Source organism: Equus quagga, chromosome 9 (genome assembly GCF_021613505.1).
Source record: "Equus quagga isolate Etosha38 chromosome 9, UCLA_HA_Equagga_1.0, whole genome shotgun sequence".
NCBI classification, from domain to species: Eukaryota; Metazoa; Chordata; class Mammalia; order Perissodactyla; family Equidae; genus Equus; species Equus quagga.
In genome coordinates this window covers 75219042-75238488 of record NC_060275.1, presented here as the reverse complement: position 1 = coordinate 75238488, position 19447 = coordinate 75219042, and the positions used below count along the sequence as shown (strand labels likewise).

General features: G+C 36.1%; 1 protein-coding gene across 1 annotated transcript in view; it reads left to right on the top strand.

Annotated features, from left to right (window-relative positions):
• The window catches only part of ZSWIM6 (zinc finger SWIM-type containing 6), a 184774-nt gene that overhangs the window by 148598 nt on the left and 16729 nt on the right, over positions 1-19447 (top strand). The window contains exons 6-8 of the mRNA XM_046671709.1: positions 10735-10914; positions 15832-16008; positions 16283-16429. Of these exons, the coding sequence (XP_046527665.1) occupies positions 10735-10914; positions 15832-16008; positions 16283-16429 (504 nt within the window). The remainder of the gene's footprint in view (positions 1-10734; positions 10915-15831; positions 16009-16282; positions 16430-19447) is intronic.

Genomic DNA, 19447 nt, shown 5'->3' with positions numbered 1-19447 from the left:
TGATTCCATAATTGCTTTTTTGTACTTTGAGGCATTGAAGCTAGGAAAGCAATTTAAAAGTATTGAATTTGTTTTCATTGTAATTCATAGCAAATAATTAAGCATCCTTTGTGAAAGAACCAGCAATACCTTTCTAGATGTCAGAACCTCTGCTCGTTGCTAGAAGTGTTGAGTTCTCTGTGCTATTTTAGGTTGAGTCCTTAAAAGGGTTAATATTTCTCGGGGACAGCAGAGTGAGGCGTTAATCATCAAAGAGCTTTATTTTTAAAGCTACAAATGTTTCAGGTGTGTGTTGGAGGGGAAGGACATAAATGCCCAAAGTGGGACTCTGAATTAATAAAATTTGGAGAATGTTTTACTCAGTTTGGTTAACTTGGTTATTAAGGCTAATTACAGCTTTTGTAGTGGTGACTGTTAAGATAAAAGACCATATCTATTATAGCTCTGAACTTGAATCTAACATTAAGAACCTCCTTTCAGGGTGGAACCTCTCTTTTGGAAGGTGAGCAGTAAAAGAATGTTACAGGCATATTAATAAAGGCTTGGCTTTCAAAAAGTTTTCTCATTTTGCAAAACAGAAATTCTCTAATTAGAGAAATGTAAGCATGAAAATCTAAGATGAGTTTTCTGGATTTCTTTTTTCCTCAAGTCATAGAAATCATTGTTTAAAGTTTCCAAGAATATTTAGGATCTTGCTTTTAAGAACCGTAATCTCTGAGTTTGAGTTTTCTCATTTTTAGAGTGGAAATGTTAATTCTGACCACAGACGCTTATTGTAATGAGTTAATGAGAAAATGTTTATAAAGCTGTGAATATAGTGCCTATAACATAGTAGGCACCCAAGCAATGGTGACTATTAATGATACTAATGATTATTTAATTAAGATTATCTTGGTATTCCTCCATTTATTTCCTCATAAGAACTTTTTTTTTTGAGGAAGATTGGCCATGAGCTAACGTCTGTGCCCATCTTCCTCCGTTTTATATGTGGGACACCTGCCACAGCATGGCTTGATAAGCGGTGCATAGGTCTGTGCCTGGGATCCGAACCAGGAAACCCTGGACTGCCGAGGTGGAGCACAAGAACTTAACCGCTACATCACTGGGCCGGCCTGCAAGAACTTTTTTACAAAGTAGAATTATATACTCTTGTCAAAATTGTGTTAGCTGCTTATAACTGAGTTTTTGCCAGGTGAGGGTAAAACTCATTGGTTCATTATCACATTATCAAGTCCTTCATATGCAAATCAGTCAGTCCTTCAGCACTGTATACCTTGGTTAATATTCTCCTAATTTTATCTTTGAGTTACTTCAAAAGAACTAGGGCTCAGTATAAATTTGGTTATTAATTGTATTTTTAAAGCCTTGTATTGTGCTTACATCTTCAAAAGAAGAGATTGACTATGAAAACAATGGATTTGAGATACAGTCATGTGCCACATAAGGATGTTTTAGTCAATGACAGACCGCATATATGACTGTGGCCCAGAAGATTAGTACCATAGAGCCTAGATGTGTAGTAGGCTACACCATCTAGGTTTGTGTAAGTACACCCTATGATGTTCGCACAACGGCAAAATCACCTAAGGACACATTTTTCAGAATGCATTCCTGTCATTAAGCGATGCATTACTGTACATATATATCTTAGGATATGAAATTCCTGCATTGAAAGTTAGCTATAACTTAGCTTTTAGTTGGCATGGTGGTGCTTTCAAGCTGATTTTCAAAAATAAATTATAGTTCATGCAGGTATGGACTGAAATACAGAATTCTGAATTATAAAATGGGCACATTGAAGGTAAATCACTCATTTTGGAAAGGCATTTACATCACGTTACTTGTCAATATTAATTTACTTGCTTGTCCTTGTGCACAGAACCTTGTTAAAACCCTAACAACCTGATAATGAAATTACTAGTCACAGCACATCTTTCAGGGAAACTTCTTGATTTTAGTTTTGTCTGGTAAAGTATTTATTCAAGATTAGTAGAATTATAAGATAAAAACATCTTGGAAGGAAAATATAAAAGGTTCTTAATTCTTAAGCATTATCTGTTGAATTATAATTTTACTTTTTAAAAAGATAATTTGATGATTGGGAACATATTTGAGTTCAGTCTAGCCTTATAAATATTAAAGCCAGATCCAGTCTGTAGCATTTATTGCAATTCATTTAATTGTTTACATGAGCATTTTTCATGTTGTTCTGTTGTCTGTCAGTCCAAAACTTAAAACCTGGTTTAAAAATTTACTTTGTAATTTATATACAATAAAATTCTTTACTGTAAAATACATGCTGTAAATGCTGTAAAAATACATAGACCTAAATTTTTTAGTGTACAGTTTTGAGTTTGGACAAATGCTTAGAGTCATGTAACCACCACCACAATCAAGATATGGAACGGTTACATCAGCTCCCGAAATTCCCACACACTGTCCCCTTGTAGTCAGTTCCACTTCCTACTCCCAGCCCCTAGCATTGGTAAATCCATGCTCAGTCCCTTTCGTTTTACCTTTTCCAAAATGTCATATAAATTGAACAATAAAGAGAGAGAGTGTGCATGTGAGTGTATTCATACATACATTCCCTTTTGCTTGTGACTTCCTTCACTTCACATAGCGCACCTTTGAGATGTTACATGTATGTCAGTGATTTGTTTCTTATTGCTGAGTATCCTATCGTGTGAATGCACCAGTTTGTCCACTCACCAGTTGAAGGACACTCAGGTTGTTTCCAGTCTTTTGCATTATATATGAATAAAGCTGCTGTAAACATTCTTGTACGAGTTGTTATGTTTTCATTTCTCTTGGGCATATCCCTAGAGGTGGGACTGCTGGATCATATGGGAAATATATGTTTCACTTCATGAAAAACTGCACTGTTTTTCAGAGTGGCTGTATCTTTTTCACTCCCAGCAGCAATTATGAGCGTTCTAGTTGCTCCACATCCTTGCCAGCAGTTGGTATTGTCAGGTTTTAAATTTCTTTTTCTAATTTTAACCATTATAATAGGTGTATAATGATATCTTGAGTGGTTTTAATTTGCATTTTCCTAATCACTAATGATGTTGAGTGTCTTTTCATCTGCAATTTGACGTCTGTGTATCTTCTTTGGTGGAGTGTCTTTCCAAATTTTTTGCCCATTTTTTATAGGGATATTCATTTTCTTGATGAGTTTTTAGAGGGCTTTACATATTCTGGGTACAAGGCCTTTGTAAGATGTATGATTTGCACATATTTTCTCCCAGTCTGTGGCTTGTCTTTTCATTCTCTTAACAGTGTCTTTTGTAGAGTGAAAGTTTTTAATTTTGATGAAGTCCACTTTATCAATTTTATCTTTTGTGGATCATGCTTTTGATATTGTATCCAACATTATCTTTGCCTAACCCAAGGTCATAAAGATTTTTTTCTAGTAGTTTGATGGTTTTAGGTTTTATATTTAGGTCTGTGATCCATTTTGAGTTAATTTTTAATGTTAATTAAGTTCGTTTTTTAATAAAGTGTGTGGTATGGATTTAAGTTCTTTTTTTTTTCCAGATAAATATCTAATTATTCCAGTACCAGTTGTTGAAAAGATTTATTTTTCCTCCATTGAATTGATTTTGAGCCTTGAATTGGCCATAATTGTGTGGATCTGTTTCTGAGCTCCCTAATCTATACCACTAATCTGTGTGGCTAGTCTTTCACCAATTGTGCACTCTCTTGATTACTGTAACTTTATAGGAAATCTCAAACTCACGTACTGTGAATCTTTCAACTTTGTCCATCTTTAAAATTATTTTGGCTATTCTATATCTATTCTTGTCAGTATATACACAAATACCTGCTAGGTTTTGAGTGGTGGTGTGTTGAATGTATAGATCAATTTGGGGAGAATTGACATCTTCACAACATTGAGGTTTCCTCAGTGAACATACTATGAACATAGTAACTCTCTGCTTTTTAAGATTGTCTTTGATTTCTTTTTTCAGTGTTGTGTTTTTTAGCATAGAGACTGCACATTTTGTTAGATTTCCAACTATTTCATAGGTTTTTTTGGTACTAATACAGTCGTGTGCTATATAATGATGTTTCAGTCAACAATAGACTCTATATAGAATGGTGGTCCTGTAAGATTAGTACCATATAATCTAGGTGTGTAGTAGGCTATACCATCTAGGTTCACGTAAGTACACTCTATGATGTTTGTACAACAATGAAATTGCCTAACAACACTTATCAGAATCTATCCCTGTTATTAAGTGACTCGTGACTGTATAAATGGTGCTCTATTTTGGTAAATTTTGATCTCTAATTGTTCAGTTTTAGCATATAGATGTACAGTTGGTTTTTTGCTTTGAATTTATGTCACATGACCTTGCTGACCTTGCTAAAACTTATTAGTTCTAGGAGCTTTTTTTTAGGTTAGTTGTCCACAAGTAGAGTCTATTAGCTTTTCCTTTCCAAACTATGCCATTAACCTCCTTTTATTGCTTTGGCCTTGCTAGGACTTTCAGTGTGATGTTGAATAGGAGTGATGGGAGCAGACGTCTTTGCCTTGTTTCCATCTTAAGGGGAAAGCATTCAGTCTTTTGCCATTATGATGATAACTGTAGAGTTTTTTTGCATGTGCCTTTTAGGTGGTTAACTTATCTTCTGTTTCTAGTTTGTTGAGATTTTTATTATGAAGAGATGTTGAATTTTGTCAGTTGCTTTTTCTGCATCTGTTGAAATGGTCATATGGTTTTTCTTTCTTAGTCTGTTAATATAGTGGGTTACACTGATTGCTGTTTTTTTAATTGAGGTTGTGATAGTTTATAACCTTGTGAAATTTCAGGTGTACATTATTATTTGTCTGTCATCTTATAGGTGCACCCCTTCACCCTTTCTGCCCACCCCCCACCCTCATTCCTCCTGGTAACCGCTAATCTGCCCTCTTTGTCCATGTGTTTGTTTATCTTCCACATGTGAGTGCAATCATATATAGTTTGTCTTTCTCTGTCTGGCTTATTTTGCTTAACATAATACCCTCAAGGTCCATCCATGTTGTTGTGAATGAGAAGATTTTGTCATTTTTTATGGCCGAGTAGTATTCCGTTGTATACATATACCATATCTTCTTTATCCAGTCACTGGGCGCTTAGGTTGCTTCCACATCTTGGCTATTGTGAATAATGCTGCAATGAACATAGGGGTGCCTAAGTCTCTGAATTGCTCATTTCACGTTCTTTGGATGGATACCCAGTAGTGGGATGGCTGGGTCATATGGTATTTCTATGTTTAATTTTTTTTGAGAAATCTCCATACTGTTTTCCATAATGGCTGCACCAGTTTGCATTCCCACCAGCAGTGTATGAGGGTTCCTTTTTCTCCATAACCTCTCCAACATTTGTTATTTTTTGTCTTGGTTATTATAGCTATTCTAATGGATGTAAGGTGATATCTTAGTGTAGTTTTGATTTGCATTTCCCTGATGATCAGTCATGATGAGCACACTGATTGATTTTTAGTGTTGAACCAGCCTTGCATTCCTGGGACAAACTGTATTTGGTTGTGGTGTATTTTCCTTTTTGTATATTTTAGATTAGATTTGGTAATATTTTGTTGAGGTGTTTTACTTCTGTGTTCATGAGGGATATTATCTGTAATTGTATTTACTTGTAATGGTTTTGATATCAGGGGAATGGTGACCTCATAAAATAAGTTGGAAACTGTTTCCTTCTCTTTTGTTTTCTGGAAAATAATTATATAAAATTGGTATTCTTTCTTTCTTAAATGTTCGTTAGAATTTTCCAAGGAAAATTCTGGATCTGCTTTGTTAGAGATTTTTAACTACAGATTTAATTTCTTTAATAAATTTACGACTATTCAGGTTATTTCTTCTTGAGTGAACTTTGTTAGTTTGTGATTTTCAAGGAATTTGTCCATTCCTCTAAGTTGTAGAATTTATGGGCATACAGTTGCTCCTCACTCCCTCTGAGTCTTCCACTGCCTCAAGGATCTGTAATGATGTGCCCTCTTTTATTCCTGATTCTGATAGTTTGTCTTTTCTTTTTTCAGTCAGTCTGATTATAGCTTTATTGATTTTATTAATCTTTTAAAGAACCAGCTTTGGTTTCATTGACTTTTTAAAAAAATTTTGTCAGTTTTCCATTTAATTGATTTGTGATCTGTTATTTTTTTCCTTCTGCTTCCTTTGGCTCTGATTTCTCATTCTTCTTCTAGTTTCTTAAGGTGAATACTTAGATTATTGATTTGAATCTTCTCTTCTTTTCCAATATAAGCATTTAATACTATAAATTTACGTGTCAACTCTTTTTAGCTGTAGAGCACAAATTTTGATATATTTTATTTGCATTTTTGTTCAGTACAAAATATTTTCTGATTTTGTGTATTTTTATATTCTTTGCAATGTGACTTCCTCTTTTATTCATGTTATTTAGAAGTATATTGTTTAATTCCCAAATATGTGGGAATTTTCCAAATATCTTCCTATAATTTATTTCTAGTTTAATTCTATTATGTTGGAGAATATACTTTGTATGATTTCACTTCTAAATTTGTCAGAGATAGGTCAGAATATGCACTATCTTGACGAATGTTCTTTGTGCGTGTTAAAAAGAGTAGGATTTAGATTAGTTTTGTTTTTTTCTGTTAATGTTAGGTAGAGTGTTCTGTAAATGTGGGTTAGGTTAAGTTGATTGCAGTATTGTTTAGGTATTCTTCATCCTTGCTCATTATCTGTTGGTTCTATCAGTTATTGAGAGGGGAATGTTGAAGTCTCCAAATCTAATTGTGGGTTTGTCTATTTCTCCTTCCAGCACTCTTGGTTTTTGCTTCATATATTTGGAAGTGTTAATGTTAGATGTGGCATACTCATTTAGGATTGTTTTATCTTTTGGGGGAGATGTCCCTTTTATCATTTTATGTTGCACTTTATCCCTAGTGTAGTATTCCTTGTTCTGAAACCTACTTTGTCTGATATATTAATTTGGTCACCCTGGCTTTATTTTGAAAGTGCTTGCATGGTATACTTTTTCCATTTACTCTATGTCATTATATTTAGAGTAGGTTTCTTGTACACAGCATAGCGTTGGGTCTTGTTTTTCATTCTGATTTTACCATCTCTTTTAATCGGTATACAGTCATGTATCGCTTAGCAATGGGGATACGTTCTGAGAAATGCGTTGTTAGGTGTTTTCATCATTGTGCAAACATCATAGAGTGCTCTTTGACAAACCTAGACAGTATAGCCTACTACACACCTAGGCTATATGGTACTAATCTTCTGGGACCGCAGTCATATACGTGGTCTGTTGTTGACCAAAGCATCGTTATGTAGTGCATGACTGTATTTAGACCATTTTCCTTTAATATAATTATTGATGTAGTTGAATTTAGGTCTACCATTTAATCATTTGTTTTCTATTTATCCTCTCTGTTTTTATTCCTCTATTTCCTCTCTCCTGCCTTCTCCTCTCCTTCTTTGGATCATTTTAAATTTTTTTAGTATTTCATTTTAATTCATCTATTGTCCTTTTTTTTGAGGAAGATTAGCCCTGAGCTAACTACTGCCAATCCTCCTCTTTTTGCTGAGGAAGACTGGCCCTGAGCTAACATCCATGCCCATCTTCTTCTGCTTTATACGTGGGATGCCTACCACAGCGTGGCTTTTGCCAAGTGGTGCCATGTCCACATCCGGCATCTGAACCAGCAAACCCTGGGCCTCTGAGAAGCGGAACGTGCAAACTTAACCGCTGTGCCACTGGGCCAGCCCCTCTATTGTCCTTTTTGTGTGTATCTCTTTGTATTTTTTTTAATGGTTTCACTATTACAATAAACATACCTAACCTGAAGCAGTCTACTTTGAGGTAATATTTTGCCACTTTAAGTAGAATGTGGAGTCTGACAACCATATAGGTAACTTTACTCGGAGAGTATGTTGTAGTTTTCATGTGTATTACATTTAACACCCTACAAGGCAATGTTCAGATTTTTGCTTTCAATAATCATACTTATTTTAAAGAACTTAAAAAGACAAAAATCGTCTATAATATTTACTCAGGTGTTTATCATTTCTTTTGCTTTTCCTTTGTTCCTAAAGTTCCAGGTTTCCCTCTGGTATTATTTTTCTTCAGCCTGAAGAACTTTCTTTAGCATTTCTTTTAGAGCCAGTCTTTTGGCAACAAATGCTGTTAGTTTTCCCTGATTTGAGAATGCCTTTATTTCACTATCATTCCTCAACAATATTTTTGCTGGATATAGAATTCTAGGTTGTAACTTCAGTTCCTTTTAACACTTTAAAGATACTGTTCCACTGTCTTCTGGCCTCTGATTTCTGATGAGATATCTCTAATTATTTGTGTCGTTCTGTATATGGTATTTCATTTTTGTCTGACTGCTTTCAAGATTATTTTCTTTTATCTTTGGTTTTTAGTGATTTGATAATGGCATGGCTTTCTTTGAGTTTACCCTTTTTGTGGTTAGCTGAGCTTCTTGGATCTGTAAATTCTTATCTTTCTCCAAATTTGGAGTTTTTAGTCATTATTTCTTGCATATTTTTCTGTATTTATGTCTCATCTTCTTCTGGGACTCCAGTGACACAAATTTAGACCTTTTGATATTTTTCTCACCCGTCTTTAAGGCTCTGTTCATTTTGTTTGATTGATTCTCTTTGTGCTTCAGATGAGGTCATTTCCGTCTTCAAGTTCACTGACTTTTCCCTCTGTCATATCCATTTTGATATTGATCCCATCCAGTGAATTTTTAATTTCAGATACTTTATTTGCAATTCTAAAATTTCTATTTAGTTCTTTTTTTAGTTTGTATTTCAATTCTTTCAATAGTGTTTACCTTCATCTCGTGGAGCATAGTTATAATAGTTGCTATAAACTCTCTGACTGATAATTCTAATATCTGGTTCATCTTGATTGGCATCTGTTGGTTGTTTTTTCCCTTGACAATTGATCACATTTTCCTGTTCCATTGTAAGCCAACTAATTTTGGATCCTGGACATTTTGAATACTGTGTTCTGAGAGTCTGGGTCCTATTAAAATCCTCTGGAGAATTTTTTTGTTTTTTTAAAGCATGTAATCAGCCAGGATAGATTCAGACCATAGATCTGTTTGACCTCCTTTGAGTGACAATGTCGGTAAAGTTTTCAAAGCCGTGGCTGTGCCTCCTGGAGTCTGTCTTGTGCAGGTGAGGTGCGGCTAAGACTGTGCCTGTTTGTGCACAGTGTCCGGGGATCCCCTCTCCAGCTCCTGAGCTGCAGTGAGGAGGGTCCCTTTTCCCACTTCTTTGACCAGCTAAATGAGGTTTCTCTCAAGTTTTTGCTTATGTGCCCTCTACAAAGTTCCCCAAACGGGACTCATCTTATGTCCAAACCAGGAGAGAAAAGGGGAGAAAAAGTAACAGGAAATCACCACTATGTGGCTTGCTTCTTCAAGTTTTGTTTCCCCAGTCTGCTTGCTGTTGTTTACTTTTCAGAGTCCTCCGGTTGCTGTTTTTTGTATTTTGTCCAAAGTTTTTAGTTGTAATCACAGGGAGAGAGAAGTTATAGTGGACTTACACCATATTGACTAATCACATTTTGTTTTTAATTGGCACTTAAAAGTATAGATAAATAGTGAATATTTGTGGCTTAAATAGGTTATGGCCCTTTATTTTCTGTTGGTAAAAGTTATTTGTTATTTAAAATATCAGATTCAAGAACCTTGCTAATTTTAAACGTGGAGGAATATAAAGCATCTCTTTTGGACAAACAAAACATAAACAATGATCATTCTACCTTTATTATTCACTTGGCTGACACAACTGATTAAAATACACAGACAAACATGTACCTTTTCAAAGAAAAAGTGCTGCGAATAAGCTTTGAAGTAACTGATATCTGTCTTGTTCTGAAATTGGTAAAGTAAAACTTGATCTTTTAAAACTAGTGAAATATTTGCTTCAATAGCTGCCTCTTTGAATGAAGAATGTAGAAAGGAATAATAAATTCTATCAGTACCTTAATTATTTAAATTATGAGTTATTCTTTCTGAATTTATTACGGCTTTTACTTTGAAAAACAAGTGAAATTTTGATTAATGTTTAGTGATTCATTCACATGAAGAAGTAAATTTAGTGATTTTATTTACATAAAGATTAATTCCTGGTTAAACCACTTAGGCAGATATAAGTATGTTGAAGTGAATTTTACTTTTATAAGATCTGTTGATTTATAGTTACACATATTAATTAATAAACATAATAAATTTTGAAATGCTTATAAAGAGACTAGGAAATTGTGTCCATTGTATGCCTTTATGATTTTATTATAAAAAGGTAATCTTAGAAGTACATTTAACTTTTGTGCAGAAGAACCATTTAGAATGGTTTGTTGCAGCATCCGTGTATAAAATCTGTTTGTAAATTAAAGTGGCAAATTGGACCTTGGGGTTGTATTCTTTATTGACTTTTTTGTCCAAAATGTCACAGAAGTAGGAAGGTGATTACAGTTAGCATTTGAAATGTCTTTCGTCTTTCTATGTAACGGTGTTTGGATCTTTGCTTCACATTTGGGCTGTGTTGTCCTCCCTCCATTAAACTTTGTGTGAGTTTTGTGGCTTGGATTAAGGAGAAAATTGAGTTTTAAAAATGGCAGACTTGGGTCCATTTTGAAATGGTTTAAAATTTATCATTAGCTGTTAGAATTGGACATTTTAGTAATTTTTATAAGTTTACTTCCCTCTCTCCCTTTAAATTAGGTGCTCTGTGGATGTGTATAGTTTTAAATCCCCACTGCAAGTTGGAGCAGAAGGCCAGTTGGCTAAAACAGCTGAAAAAGTGGAACAGTGTTGACGTCTGTCCATGGGAAGATGGAAATCACGGCAGTGAATTACCCAACTTAACCAACGCTCTGCCTCAGGGTGCAAATGCCAACCAAGGTGAGTCCACAGTCACATGCTGCTCACTTTATGCTCATATATGTTTATAAGAGTAACTTACAATATATGTAGGAAAATTATTTTACCCACTTAAGAACTTACTGTAACTCAGGACTTAATAAGTTTTTTTTTTTTTTTAAAGATTTTATTTTTTTCCTTTTTCTCCCCAAAGCCCCCCAGTACATAGTTGTATGTTCTTTGTTGTGGGTCCTTCTAGTTGTGGCATGTGGGACGCTGCCTCAGCGTGGTTTGATGAGCAGTGCCATGTCCGCGCCCAGGATTGGAACCAACGAAACACTGAACATTGAACATTGAAATGTCTTTCGCCTGCAGCGGAGCACGCAAACTTAACCACTCGGCCACGGGGCCAGCCCCAGGACTTAATAAGTTTTGACTGTGAATGTGTGTGTGTGTTTTAATTTTTACCTGAGCCCTTTGTATGCTTCTTTTCATATTCTCAGAATACAGATGGATATAATACTTATTTGTATTAGTATGTGTTAGTATGGCCAATTATTTAGTTTGAATATTTTTTTTAATTTAAAAATCATGGACTGAAGTGGTAATATATTACTTTGTAGAACAAAATATTGAAAGGTGTGAGTAGCTGTGTGTTTTTATCTCTGTTTGTCAGTTCATATTTGGGCTACCGTTGTAATTTAATCAGTTGAAAATCCTTAGTTGTAGAATGTAGCAAGTAGACAGTTTACGGCTGGGCTGTAGGAGCATGGGATGCTATTGATTTGGACCAGGAAAATTCTTCATGGTGCAGGATTGTCTAGCATATTTATTCCCACCTACTATACGCTATTATTGCCCTCCAGCCTTTGGGACAACTAAGAAATGGTCCCAGACGTTTCCAAATGTCCTCTTAAGAACCTCTCTCTCTCATTTCTATCCTCTTATTTTCAGCTTCTCTCTCATTGGATCTGCCCATTTAGCTCAAATCCCTCTCATCTTTAAAAAAATCTTGTTTCCGTGGCCTCATTTTCCCCTCCAGCTACTGAAGAATTTTCTCCTCTCTTTCAGAACCAAATCTTTAACGTAGTTAATTCTTGCAAATAGAAATTTATTTCATGGGGCTGGCCTGATGGCGTAGTGGTTAAGTTCGTGTTAAGCTCTGCTTCAGTTGTCCAGGTTTCGCAGGTTTGGATTCCTGACACAGACCTAGCGCCTCTCATCAAGGCACACTGTGGTGGCATCCCACATAAAATAGAGGAAGATTGGCACAGATGTTAGTTCAGTGATAATCTTTCTCAAGCAAAAAGAGGAAGATTGGCAACAGATCTTAGCTCAGGGCCAATCTTCCTCACCCAAATAAATAAATAAATAAATTTTTTTTCATTCATTAATTCATGTCACTATGTTTGTGTGACTTTTGTGCTGCTACTGCCTCCTTTCTTTCTTTCTTTTTTTTTGAGAAGACTTGAAAGACTTTAAAGTTATTTGGGTGCAAGATGGGAGTTAAGTGACTCCAGAAGGATCCAAAATCAAGACACTAATTCTGTACGTGCTGGCTCCATTTGGAGCTGGTACTCCTAGAAAGAACTGGACAGTGTGCCGTCTGTGATTGTCATGTTTGCGTAGTGTTTTCAGTCTCTATGAAGGAAGAAAATGATATGTATTACTCCAGAGGGATTTGTCCAATCAAAAAGGAGTTTTAGGTCTTGGGAAAGATGATTGTCTGGCTCTGCTTTGTCTAGAGATATTTGCCTTGGGAATTCAGTATTTGAAATCTGTCACATCTTTATTGCAGTTGATGGTTTTATTTAATAACTTCAAAGAAAATAAATGTACCCCTTGTACCCCGTATTTTTTTCCAGAAGCTCAAAATTTTCACGTTTAACAATTCAATGTTTATTCTCTTCCATTGCTGGGAAAGGGTATGCCTCCATCTTCATAGGCAATATCTTTAATCTCCTTCTACTTAGTTATATTTGGAGGTTTCTCTGCATTTCACTCCCCACCTGCTTTTTGGGAATGCTATCCTAACATTTTACACTTTACTTTCCGTTTAGTTCTTTCTCCTTGGTTAAACACGAATATTCCGTAGGCTTTAGAAAGCCTTTAAGAAGTGATCCAGCCTCCAGATGAAACAGTTCATTTCATTTGTGGTTTGACGCAGAGGTATGAAGTCAGGACCTAGTTTCTGAGGGCAGTGTTTATCGTTGTTACGCCTAAAGGCACCAGGGCTCCTGCTCTTTAGCAGAACACTCACATCCTCCAGAAGAGCTGTCCAAAGGGACATTTCTTCAGAGGGGCTCTGGTGCTGAGCCCACAGTGCTTCTGCTGGGCTGCTGAGCAGGCTTGCTAGGGGAGAGCCTGTGGTAGCCAGCAGAGCCCGTGGCCATGCCACTGCAGCTGAGCGGAGTGTGCACAGGGTACAGGCCATGGGCGGAACTGCATGTGTTTGCACATTGGAGTGAATGTGAAGGGCAAATCGGGCCCTGTCTTTGCTGAGATTATTTGTTAGAATCAATTAACGACAACTTTAGAATCTACACCCTTAGAAAGAGTAGTTGTTTTTTTTTTAATATACCAGAATGATGGCCAAATTTTTAGGTAAAAGAACTAATAATTCCCCCTTTTTACTTTTCTGAATTTCCCAAATTTTCTTTAATCAGCATGTATTAATATTATATATACTTTATTAAAAATTTTTTACAAATTTTTATATCATTTAAAAATATTTGGTTAAGATAGTCTGTTTCTCTTTTTTCCATCTTACTGCAAAAATCAAAAACCACAGACATCTAAGATAAAAATGGATCATAATTTTGACACCTAATCAAACCAGTTTTTTATTTGTCTATCTTTTTAGTCATTGTCTATGTACATAATCTTTTTCTTATGTCTTTTATCTTATTATAGACCTTTATATCTTACATTTTCATTTAAAGCTTAATTTCATTGGTGTTTAGTCTTTTTGTTACAATTGGTTTTATTGGTCTCTTAGAGCTCACTGCTGTTGAAAGCCTGATGTGTGTCCTGCACCTTTCTCTGTGTTCGTACAAGCACATACGAACATGGGGAAAGTTAAGGTTTTTCTTTTTTACATGGAATCATACTCTATAGCTTGCTTTTATTATTGATACCAGGGTGAGCCACATTGACAGGTAGAGCTCTAACTCTTTCTTTTAATACATGCGTAGTACTAAGGTGCTCTTTTAAAGTCTCCTTTCAGTTTTAAAAATTTTGTTTCTATGATTTGAGCTAAACAAAATAAATGAAACGACAAAGCCACTTACTGATACTTGTGTGAGATTTGGAGTTTGGAGTATTTGATCGCTTGACTACAAGAGGTCATAGAGCCAGTTTCTCGTTGGGTAGGGGTATATGTATTCTGCTCAGCAGAAAGCCCTGATAGGTTCAGAATTCCCTTAAATGTAGGGCTCACTCTTCCCATTTGCTAGGTGTACATCTCTCTGCTGCTAGCAAGGAACCTGGGCAGGACTATAGCGTCAGTTTTTATGTCTCTCAAATGATCTGTCATCCATGCATTTGGATACGTGTGCCATTCAAATACACGTATCTAAGTTGACCTGAGACCAAGCTGAAGGAGTGTCTGTTTCTGGGAAAGACCTGTCGAAAGCCTTTCGAACAGCTGAAATAGCTGACTTTGGAGTGAAGTTATCTGTATTTTGATCCTGACTGCCGTTGCCTGGCTGTGTGACCTTGGCAAGTCACTTTGTTTCTCTGGATTTTCAGTTCCACTAGCAGTTAGAGGAGTTGGACTGGATGAGTTGTCAGAGCTCTTCTTCTCCATTCAGGGTTTTTTTGTTTTAATGATTTCCTTTGTGTTTGTGCTTAGTCAAAGCTCCAGTGACAGGAAGATGAAACTTTATCAACTAAGGAAGCTCTAGGTTTTGCTTCCCATTTAGTTAAGTGTCGGAACAGTGAGTGGTGATACTTGAGCTAAGTTAAAGTACACGTAGGTAAGAGTAGTTTGTGACCCTGATTTTCAGCTGAGGCTCGCTCAGGGTTGTGCCACAGTTGAAGGTAAGTCTGGAGTGGGGACCCGAAGGGTGGGAGTGCAGGTAGAATTTGCACCATGTTATCCAGAGGAACTGCATAAGGCCAGGCGTTGGAGTGAGAATATCCTTTATTCCCCAAACATTTCTTTTCTTCGTCAGGTCCTGAAACTTGAACCTCTTCGGAGTGTGTGCTTCTGCTCTTTTGTGATGCCCCAGCATACACTATGCTGGGGACATCACACCAGTCATGGAACCTGCCCAGGAGTCAGGAGGCAGCCTGTAGGGGCAAGGTAAGTGCGCTGGTTTGTTTTGTAGCTATGTTGTGTGGCTTTGTGAAATGTTAAATATATGCATTTATGCCCTTTGGGATATAAAGTGGCATTTAATCATTATATCCCAAGAAGCATAATAGTTTTAATTGTGCAAAACCGCACAATATAGTTAAAAAATACAACCAAAAGCACAACCCTCTTGCATATCTTTAAAGGCTGATTGCGTCTTCCTGAAAGGTTCCATGGCTGGTGTCGCATCTCTTGCATAGTGTTTGTGAGAGCTGTCGATCCCATCAGGGCAGCCCACCACGGCACCTCAGAAGTGGGGAGCAGTGAGTTTTCTTGTGACTTTTGTGCCGAGTGCCTCCTTTGAGTGTATTTGGCATGGAAACTAGACTTGACAATTCTTTTTCAGGATGCCTTTAACCTTAGCTTTGATGGCTGCAGAGTGTTTGTGTTTGATAAAACAAGTGAGCGAATGGTGGCTCTTTGGGCTGACTTACCTCCTAGTCCTTAGGACATGAGAGTATTCACCCTTCATCCTTCTGCTTAGGGGGTGCAGGACAATGTGTGTGGATGTGTTCATGAACATCTGGCCACAGAATGGTATGACTGAGTTATTCACATGTGAATAATAGCTGACACGGCTTTCTGAATTGTGGAAAAAACAGATTCATCGAACAGGCCACATCGGACAGTGTTCACCCGAGCCATTGAGGCATGCGATCTCCACTGGCAGGATAGCCACTTGCAGCACATTATCAGCAGTGACCTATACACCAACTACTGTTACCATGACGACACTGAAAACTCCCTCTTTGACTCCCGCGGGTGGCCCCTCTGGCATGGTAAGTGGCCAAACCGGAAAGACATTTCCATGACTTACTTCTTTGTTTAGTTTCTATAGCATTACTGGAGTGGGAGGTAGAGAGTTGAGGTATTCAATGGGAGATGAATGAATGCTTGGCAATAGGAGCTGAGTTTTTCATTCAAATCCAAGTTCAGAAATGGTTTCTTGGGTCTTTTTAATAATATTTTGGGGGAAAACATCTTACTATTAAATACTGTTTTTATAGATACATCTAACAATGGCAACTTTCCCCCGTTAATTTTCTGTTTTAGAACATGTTCCTACAGCCTGTGCAAGAGTGGACGCGTTACGTTCTCATGGGTACCCCAGAGAAGCACTGAGACTAGCAATAGCTATTGTTAACACATTAAGACGGCAGCAACAGAAACAGTTGGAAATGTTCCGAACTCAAAAAAAAGGTGAATGTGAAGGAGTTTGTTTCCGTTAGAATGGGATTCTTGGTGATGACGTCACTAGGGTTTTTGTGCTCTTTGGAGAGAGATGGCTTTTAACAGTGGAGCGACAGAGATGGCTTTACTCACCGCTCATTTGAAATATTTAATAGCTGATTTGTAAGAAATTTTAGGCATTTTTTTTCCTTGGTTGAATGTTGTAAGAAATAAGACTTTTTAAAAAAGTTCCTTAGTTTAGGTTACTTTTTTAAGGGGGAGAATTTTTTTGTTTGAGTAACTATTTAGTATGTCTGAATTATCGAAATGCAACTTAACCAAATATCTTATTTTGTGAAAATGCATTTTAATTCTAACAGTAAGGAATAGACTGCCTATGTTTGACTCCCAGCAGTAGGTCCGAGCTGGAGGCCTTGGGCAGTGACCTGCCCTCTCCGTGATTGAGATTCCTCATCTGTGGAGGGGCTCAGTTGAGGACCTCTCTCAGAGTTGTTGAGAACATTGAACTAGTTAGTTGCTGTAAAGCACTTAAAGCAGGGCCTGGCAGAGTGTGTGAGCACTTTAACACTTTCTAGTTGTAATGATTTGTACATCAGGACAGGATATTTATTTAAAGTGATCAGAACAGAACTCCTAGATTTTTCAAATTCTGTAAATGACATTTGATGAGCCGTCAACTGACAGAACACATTTAACTTCTCTTTATCTCAGTTTATTAATCTTTTAGATTTTAAATAAGCATTACTGAGTAACAGTAATTGCAAAGGGGTTATATTAGATGCGTAAGGCCCTGATCAAAAAAAGAAATATATATGCCTTTTCTGATTAATCCATGCACTTCTTGTTAAGTTTGTTTTGTTTTCACTGTGGAATTTTATTTCTTATTCAGAGAGATAGTTCTAGTTGCTGTGGATTTTTTGGGTTATGTTTTTGTTTTTAATCTTGGTGATTATACACATGTCTAGGGTACAGGTAAAAATGATCCAAAGTTGTTAAAATAGGCTGGAGGTTGGGGTGAGTGTTGTAACATTTAATACCTTCTATATTGGAAGTCTAATAAATGTTAACTAACATTATCATTTATATGATGAAAGAAAATTCCAAAGGTAGAATTTGAACCAAAGAAAGGGGGAGCTCGGCTGGGATTGGAACATAATATCCCCGATAATCATTACTTTGTCCACTTCTTCATGTTCTTCATATCATCGCTGGTTACCAGATGTGTTTACAAAATATGTTTACTTGGCCCTTTGGAAAATTTTTCTGAAATCTCCCTTCCCCTAAACATACAGATCTATGACCAAAAGGGATTTACTTTTGAAAAATATTGAGGCAAACAGAGAAGTGAAGCGCTTTTTATACTGCAAAAAGAGAGCTAGCTCACAATGATTATCTCATTTTTAAAAATCGTATCATAAAATTTACTAAGAAGTGTTTTTTCTTAAATGAGTTTAATAGAAATGTTGCAATATCTAAGAAATGCAGAGTGTAAAAAGTTCATGTAGGTAAGTTAGAAGGCATGTTGTTAGACTCCTTTGATTGTCTTTGAGGCCACTCTTAGACCCATTTCTCTTTTATCCTGCAAGCAGGATAAAATTAAATATTATTTACTTTTATTTCAGATTATTCTTAGCTATTACTAGGATTACACATCTGTACCTATATCTTTCCCTACTTTTTTTGATTTGTCCGTGTTTAAGAACAGGTTTTTCGTAGCTGTTACAATTCTAAATTGCCGTAACAGTTGTTATGTGGCCAAGATTGGTAAATGAAATATCTTGTACATTTTCAATACTATTTGGTGTGATATGTCAGCTTTTTTTTAAATTGAGATATAAGTGACATATAACATTGTTACTTTCAGTGTATAACGTAATGGTTTGATATTTATATATTTCAAAGAGATGATCACCACAATAACTCTAGTTAATATCTGTCACCACACATAGTTACATTTTCTTTTCTTGTGATGAGAGCTTTTAAGATCTCCTTTCTTAGCAACTTTCAAATGTCCTCTACAATATTATTAAGTACAATCACTGTGCTATGCATTACATCCCCAGGACTTATTTGTTTTGTAACAGGAAGCTTGTGCCTTTTGATCCTCTTCACCCATTTTGCCCATGCCCTGCCTCGGGCAACCACCAGTCTGTTCTCTATCTAGGAGCTTGGGTTTTGTTGGCTTTTTTAGATTTCACATGTAAGTGAGATCATATGGTATTTGTCTTTCTCTGTCTTATTTCACTTAGCTTAGTTTGTTGATTGTGAAAAAAAGCGTACTCCTTTTTGGATATTTTTCTTCCATTTCTGTTTTTTCATCAATTTTTGTGTAAAAAGAAAGAGGAAATACCTCATGAAATTTTATCCTTATTTTCCATTACTTGACAATATAGTGTTTTATTTGTGTAAGCACACTTCCCTTCACCAAATATATATTTCGAAATGATATGTATATGCATCTATTTTCCCCCATCAAACATTTATATTTAGTTGTTCCCAAAGGTAATGCTCATGTTCTTTTTTCATACCAGTTACATGAAAGCTGGTGACAGAAACCAAAGGAAAAGACCTTTCCAAGGAATCTAGGACCCAACTTGTATAAATTTTAATAGATTGTGCCAGGCCGTGCTTTATTTTTATGTACTGATAGTTGATAGTCCAAAACAGGAAGACTTCTAAAGGAATATTGGATTCATGGAATAACTCTTTAGCTATTTCCAAGCCGAATTTTTTCTTGTATATTTTATATTATATAGAGTTTATTATATTTTCCTTTATGAAGGAACTACTATTATTTATTACTTTACTAAACAGATGTCAAATATTGCATTATTTACAATGGAATATATCTTAAAATATTTGCAGCTTTTTTCTCAGCACTCTGTAATTTAACTTAAGAACTTGAAAGTGCTAACGTTCTGTGAAGAAAATGAAAAGGCTATGTTTCATCCAAATTACATGTTACCTTCTGCTGTAGTTCCCCTTTGTGGCAAAGGTCCCCTCTTAAATGGCTTACAGATCCATGGT